Source organism: Monopterus albus, unplaced genomic scaffold (assembly GCF_001952655.1).
Source record: "Monopterus albus unplaced genomic scaffold, M_albus_1.0 scaffold46.1, whole genome shotgun sequence".
Taxonomy (NCBI): Eukaryota; Metazoa; Chordata; class Actinopteri; order Synbranchiformes; family Synbranchidae; genus Monopterus; species Monopterus albus.
Window position 1 is genome coordinate 210,572 of NW_018127926.1, and position 7,958 is coordinate 218,529.

Below are 7,958 nucleotides of genomic sequence, written 5' to 3' on the forward strand. Positions count from 1 at the left end.
CAAGCTGTAGATCCACTATGCATTCATATACATACAGAAAGATTTATACAGAAAACGGGTACAATAGATCTAAGAAAAAGAAGAAAAGTCACAATATCAGTCATCAAAAAGACACCAATAAACTGTTACAAAAACAATTTAAGGATCATTTTGCACTGGGACCTTCTGGATGTAGTGTTCTCATCTAAAGTATCCATTTAGATTCTGCTCTAAGTAGTTTTTGATCCATGTTACCGAGACACTAGAATAGTTATAAACAGTAAAACCATGCTTATGAGGTCAATTTAACTTTCTGGGCCATTGTCTAGTTTGTTAACTTATCCTGTATGTGACTAGATAAACAGATAAACAAAAATGACAACTGGATTCAGAAAGCTTCCTGTCGCTGTACATGGATAATGCTAGTTGATGTACACACTTAATTTACATTCTTCGGTGCACAGGAGCTAAGAATTACTGTCAGCAACACAAAAGTAGTTTTTATGTTCACAATTTAAACTGTAAATTTAGTGAACCAATAGAATATTGTTCTTGTAGTAGAGCAAAGGAAATTATGTACTGGATCTGTGTGTATCAGTGTTTTTTGTTTGTATGTTTTCAGGGTGTGAAGCTGGCAGCTTTGGACTGAATTGTGAACAGTCATGTGACTGTGCTGGTGAGGTGTCATGCAGCCCGTCAACCGGACGCTGCCTCTGTCCCCCAGGGAGGACAGGACAGCGATGTGAAAAGGGTAGATGTCATCTTGAGGGAACCTGGCAGCAAAAATCCAAACTCAGTGTTAACATATAGTTGGCAGAAATTCATGTGTCTGTCATACAGAATCTCCTTCCTTGTTTTTCAGACTGCGGTGGAGACAGTTTTGGGCCGGACTGCTCCCTGTCATGCCAGTGTTCCCACAGGGCCCGCTGTGATGGGCTGACTGGGCGATGTTTGTGCCCACTCACCTGGATGGGCCCCACCTGTAGTGAAGGTAAACCTAGTGTCCTTATAAAACCCCCTCCCCCACAACGATCCCCACTTAGCTAAAACAAAATGGACACACACACACACACACACACACACACACAACCAGTCACACAGGGTCAGGGGCTGTAAAGCTGAACCAGCTGTAGTGAAATATTGTGTCATGAGGTGTGAAAGGCTGAGCCCTATCACTCTGTGTGGCACCCTGTCTTCCTCAATAGCTGTTCCTGTCTCCTGACAGTTATTTTAATCTGCACCCAGCATGGAGCTGGGCTTGAAGCTGTCTCTGTTTTACCTCGTCAAAGCCAAGCACACGGGTGACTGCGTACCAGTTACTTCTCTTCCAAAAACTGCAGAACATTTGCTTTTGATTTTCAAATTGTGCTGAAGTCTTCTAGCTTTTCTTCCTTTTCAGCACTGCTACACCGAACTCCAGGATTACTGAACTTCTCTGTGTCCCAAAGAAAGAGAAGAGCAGGCAGCAAAACCACATAACCCAAGCAGAGGTGCACACTCCTGATTGGGCGTTCAAACGCAGGGCTTGGCTCGGTTGTTTCAGTCAAGGTGTTATTAGTATTGATATGTTTTGTGAAACTGGTCCTCAGCTGTCAGAGACTGGCACTCCATTACTGAGCCTGGAGATAAACCTGGAATGTCAGGGGTCCTCAAGGGACCATGAACTCTAAACCTATTTAGAGTCAAGAGGTACACAGACTTCTTAGCAATACTTGCATCATATTTGTCACTATTTCTGATTGAAGTTAATTAATTTGCTTTCCAGTTTGGTATTGACAAAAGTTGTTAAGGCTTCAGTTTCTTTTTTAGGGGTATTTGAATGAGAAGTGATTCAATCTGAGACATTCTTGACACTTGAGTGTCTGCATAAAACTTGATGGTTAGCATAACAGAACACAAAGCATATTTCTGGTTAAATGCCTCTAAAACTGATTTAGAAATATATGGGTGACTTATACTTATCCACACATACAGAGAACGCAGCCATGTGAGTGACAAACATATGTTCAGTAGAAAAAACTTAAATGTTGAAGCAGAAGGTTTCACAGTAAAAAAAAAAAGCCTCCAACCATAATTGAAGAAATATAAAAATACTGAGCTTTGAATAATGATTTATGTCTGATATGTTTCTCTTTTTCCCACAACAAAGTTCAATAAATACCACAAATCAAATATCAAACATCTACACTAAATGAAGTAAATGGACTTATACTTGTATGCATCTATGCACTGCGGCACACTCAAGGCGCTTTCACACTATTTTCCCATTCACCCATTCCCAAGCACACACACTCACACACACCCGTGATATCACTGGGAGCAACTTGGGGTTCAGTGTCTTGTTCAAGGACACTTTGACATGTGGACTGGAGAAGCCAGGAATCCAACCACCGACCCAAAGCCTGAGCCATAATCGCAAAGCAAAACACACTTTTGGGGAGAACTTTAATACAGTGCCTTGCGAAAGTATTCAGCCCCCTTGAACTTTGCGACCTTTTGCCACATTTCAGGCTTCAAACATAAAGATATAAAACTGTAATTTTTTGTGAAGAATCAACAACAAGTGGGACACAACCATGAAGTGGAACGAAATTTATTGGATATTTCAAACTTTTTTAACAAATAAAAAACTGAAAAATTGGCCGTGCAAAATTATTCAGCCCCCTTAAGTTAATACTTTGTAGCGCCACCTTTTGCTCCGATTACAGCTGTAAGTCGCTTGGGGTATGTCTCTATCAGTTTTGCACATCAAGAGACTTAAATTTTGCCCATTCCTCCTTGCAAAACAGCTCAAGCTCAGTGAGGTTGGATGGAGAGCATTTGTGAACAGAAAAAGTGTCGTTTAAAGTTTGCCCCAAACGACCTGGGAGACACACCAAACATGTGGAAGAAGGTGCTCTGGTCAGATGAAACCAAAATCAAACTTTTTGGCAACAATGCAAAACGTTATGTTTGATCCAAAACATAAAGCAAAATCTACAATGGAATGGTTCACAAATAAACATATCCAGGTGTTAGAATGGCCAAGTCAAAGTCCAGACCTGAATCCACTCGAGAATCTGTGGAAAGAACTGAAAACTGCTGTTCACAAATGCTCTCCATCCAACCTCACTGAGCTCGAGCTGTTTTGCAAGGAGGAATGGGCAAATATTTCAGTCTCTCGATGTGCAAAACTGATAGAGACATACCCCAAGTGACTTACAGCTGTAATCGCAGCAAAAGGTGGCGCTACAAAGTATTAACTTAAGGGGGCTGAATAATTTTGCACGCCCAATTTTTCAGTTTTTTATTTGTTAAAAAAGTTTGAAATATCCAATAAATTTCGTTCCACTTCATGATTGTGTCCCACTTGTTGTTGATTCTTCACAAAAAATTACAATTTTATATCTTTATGTTTGAAGCCTGAAATGTGGCAAAAGGTCGCAAAGTTCAAGGGGGCCGAATACTTTCGCAAGGCACTGTATATGAAATCAAACAAACTCAAATTGGTAAATTCTTTTTTTTATATTATGCTGAAAATATTTAACTGCATACAAATATTGTAAGTGTAAAGGACGTTTTTCATCCACAAGTTATTCATTATGGCCCATGGAATATGACTCTCCATTCGTCGGGAAAAGTCATGGATGTTCTTGTTGCAGTGCAATGTGTCGGTCTCAAAATACTGCAAACAAAACCATCATGCATTGGACATCTTTCAGTCAGCAGCTGATACAAACTTTGGGAATCTCACAGTAAATGATAAAAGCGAAATATTTTAAAGTGAAGTATGTTTCTTGTGCTACCTATGCACTTTTCTTTGGTTGTACAACATTAGATGTATAATGCAAGATAAGATTACCACTATTGCTGTCATTTTCCACACATGTGAGCTTAATTTAAATGCTTGTACAAAAGCTGTATTTGTATCATATCTCAGGTCAGTTATTGGTCATAACCTACAGGGTTCATACCTATGTCAGTGGTGCTATGTTGTTACATTTTGTTCATATAAATAAGATCAATTCAGCTTTTACTGTGTCATCCCACTGTCTTTTTATTTCTTCCATGATTTTTTTATCATTTGTGCAAAAAGAGCCACGGATTAAATAAATAACAAAAACATTTGTGGACACATGCTTTTTCTGTTTTTGACTTGTGTGTTTTGAATGGTATTGATTTCTGTGATCCATCAGTGGGGTGGGAGAGGTGTAGAGGTAGAAAATAGGGAGAGAGCAGTTCCAGCTGTCATAGAGAGAGACCTACAGTAATGGATCCTTAGTGTATGGACATGTCAGTGTGTTTTTTTTATATGAGGCTACTACCAGGCGTCTTTCATCATGCCTGCCTCTCTGACAGTGGGTGGGGGGTGTGGGATGCATAGGAGCAGTGTGCACTGGTGTTATAATTTGTGTGTATGTGCCTGTTCCTGTGCAGGTGGGGCTGTCAGAGGGGGAGATAGCGCTATACCTGAGGCATTTTTCAAGTGCACTGGAGCATTTTCTCTTCTATTGGCCAAAGGTGGCTGTGGTCTGGCAGAGGTAGGCAAGTGCCTGGACCAAACATGCACCCTGTATGCAGCACACCCAGGGTGAGTGATGGGTGAACGGCTGAGTATGGAGCCCCGCCCCATACCCACTCACCAGTGTGGCTGATGGATGAGGGGAGGGCTGCTCTAACCCGCCCTTTGTTGTGACAAGCAGCAGTTGTTCTCCAATAATGTTTATTGGCCGGGCCTTCGTCTTCAGATGACACACACCTGTTTCCATACAAACAGGCCCAGAGATGCCATCCATCCACTGAGCTATGGGTGGACACTGCACCCGCCCTCCAAACATAACGCTGGGTGCCACAGCAAAGAGCAGAGCCACAAATGAAGAGCTGGCACACCAGCAAGATGTGGCAATAGTGTAAGTGCGATCCTAATGAATGATTACCACACTGCTGCACAGGTGCTCCAGCCTGGTATGTAGAAGAGTTGTTTTTTTTAAGATACTATAGGAAAATGAGTTGATTCAGACATTAATGTGTTTTTCTTAAAATGATCGCAACACTGAAAGCTTTTATCATAAGTGCATGAACAAAATTCTCTTTGTGCTAAAATGACTTTAGAGGGGGAGAATGGCCGAGTGCTGTATACATGCTGGCTTATCAACAGTGAGGGGGACAGAGAAGGGTGTAGGAAACTGGCAATCAAATGGCCCGTAAAAGGCAAGATTGCATCATAGGTACTTTTTCACAGTAATTTAGCATATGCCACTCTTTGCAAAAAAAAAGATTCTATCACTTTACTGCTATAGCTTCAAGTCCCAGAGATCATTTGTGGCCCCCTGCACTGAACCAGATCTCCCAGAGGGCCACAGAGCTTTGAACTCCAGCTGACAAAGATGTTGGCTCAATTAAAAGAATGATCATTTCGACACATCCTGCTCCATTTATTTAGCTGTTGCCTGGAAAAATAAATGTTAAATGTAGAGGCTGCACAAAGATGCCTATCAAGGAACTCTCCCACACTTTGGAATCTGTGTGGTGTGAGGAGGTATCTTTACTTTAGATGTTCCAGCTTGTCCGACCACTTGTAAGTCTGAACAAAAGTTATACATGTGCATGTAAAATGGCATTGTTATTTCTTTTTAACTAGAAACTACAGTATAACTGAATCTTTTGTTTCTTTAATTGGTGAAGTGTTCAAATTTAAATGTGTAGTTGTAGGTAGCTATTTCCACCACTGGATGGCACTCAATATGGAAAAGAGCAGGAACATCTGACCACAACTCTCTCACTCTGGTGGGATAATTACACATGAATGACTGGTTCATGATATAATGTAATTAACATAATAAAGTATGTGCATTAAGTTGTCTGATACTGATAAATATAGTTATAGCTTACTCCAGCAGTAACAGACGCCTATACCCACTCCTTCAAACTGACTTGGCAGAGTGATGAGCTTCTTTCTAATCCACTCCATGAGCACAGAATGAGGTGATTTCCATATTAGACTTCAAGTATTTCTGCCACCACACCTGTTCTGATTGAACTTTTCACATTAAAACCATGTGCACAACTGCTCTGTTCTGTCCTGGGACTGTGCTGAGTGTCCATCAATAACACTAATGACCCGTAGCCTCCAGGGAGGAAAGCAAACAGTGTAATGAAACCACAACCTTAAGCTCTGCTGCTTTCTGCGAGGGAGAGGGCAGGGTTGGAGAAAAGACAAGAAGATGAAAAAGGCTGGCACACACACACACATGCATACTGTAGGAGGACAGTGGGAGAGGAGGTGCTCCCCTTATTGTAAACACAACAAACAACAACTCTAGCTAGGAGCACTCCATTACAACCCCCTCAGCCCCAATTCCTCCTTGAGGGCTACACTCCAACACCCGTCCATGCCCCCCTCTCTGAATATGCTTCCCCTGGCGTCTGAGTCAGCACGAGTGCCAAGTCAATCAGCGTGAGAGCTGCCAGCTGTGATGGCCTCTCTTTCTGGGGGTGTGATGTATGTTACATCAAGGGGAGCAGGGCAGTTACATGCCACACAGGGTTGGCTGTGTGAATGGGTGTCACCAAAAAGGAAGGGAGGGTTGGAAGGAGGAGAGAAAAAAGGAGGGGAGGGAAGAAAAAGAGGACTATATATGAACAGGGTCTGTAATGAGGCCTGATGGATTTTGAGGCTGTGCCAGCTGCCCCATTAGTTGAGTGGCTCCAAGCCCCACCAAGCGCTGTGCACAGCATGCCCATCCAACTACATGCACACACACCTTAGGGACACAGCATCTTGGGGATCCAATCTCTTTGGACCCCCCGAACCACCACCACCACCAGACACACACACTTCAATACTTCAAGCCTTTTATGAGAAGCTGTGGGTTAATGATGGCTGATGGTTGATGTGCTTACCAACACTTAGCAAACCAATGCATGCATAACAGTTAAATGTTAAGGTGCCTCCCTTGCACCAATCTACTGTTCACATAAAACATACTCTACACACTGCTGTTGATACTTAACACTTCGGTGTTCTCTCAAAAGGCAGTGCCTTTGGACTTTTGTCTGGGCAAACATCTTTATGCAGGTAATACAGTTATGTGGGCAAGGGGACATCGTCACTGAGGGGTGGTTTCAAACTCCTGGTACCAAGATCGTGCCCAGATGTGGTCATGGTATAGAGCTTGCTTGTTAAAAGCTTGATGAACAGTTGTTTCTCAGTGGTTTAGTTGCACCCACAGAAGGATGCATTGTTTCCATTTGGATATTCCTTCTGTACCAATGAAAGACAAATAGATTTTTTTTTTCAATTTCATTGCAGATATAAAAACATAGCGGAGCATTTAAGCAGCTTAAGAAGTAAATATTTCCTTCAGCAGTTAGAGCACAACAGAGCAATTAAGGTGAGTGAATTAAATTTAGGTGTAAACTCCAACAACTCAAAACAAATGCTAAGGTTGCCCCATATCTGCTGGATTTGTAATTAGGCAACTGTGTGCTCAGTTCACTATATCAGTTTAGGTAATGGTAATTCAAGATTGTGTTCTTAGCTACTTTTCAGTGGCCACAAATATCAGTAATTGCAAGCTAGGACTTACTGTTGGTAGCACACATTAATCTTAGAGAAAAATGATGCTGTTGCATGACTACTGACAAGTTCACATAATCATAAAGGCTGAGATTAGTCCACAACTGTACAGGTGGCAAAACCCATAGTCAAGACCATTATCACCTCCACTCCATAATGGTCCTAGCCTATGTTACTGTCACTACCATCGCTGCAAGTGACCTCATCAAAGCTGGATGACCCTTGCTGACCTCATCAACACTGCATGACCCTCTGTGACCTCATCAAAGCTGGACGCACCATGGAGCCCTCAGGGCTGACAACAGGCCCTAAGAAAACACCCCATCCATTAGGGTGCCAAAGGCACTGTAAATGTGGAGTGTCAGCGCCAGCCATCTACACTGTCATGCCCAATTCTCCAAACTCCCCCTACCCGAACCAC

At 42.2% G+C, this 7,958-nt stretch overlaps 1 protein-coding gene across 1 annotated transcript in view; it reads left to right on the forward strand.

Moving 5' to 3' along the window:
- egfem1 (EGF-like and EMI domain containing 1) overlaps positions 1 to 1,495 on the forward strand; it is a 48,950-nt gene extending 47,455 nt beyond the window's left edge. Inside the window, exons 32-34 of the mRNA XM_020600284.1 lie at positions 602 to 730; positions 842 to 970; positions 1,379 to 1,495. Of these exons, the coding sequence (XP_020455940.1) occupies positions 602 to 730; positions 842 to 970; positions 1,379 to 1,458 (338 nt within the window). The 3' untranslated portion in view covers positions 1,459 to 1,495. The remainder of the gene's footprint in view (positions 1 to 601; positions 731 to 841; positions 971 to 1,378) is intronic.
- Positions 1,496 to 7,958: the final 6,463 nt, after the last annotated feature.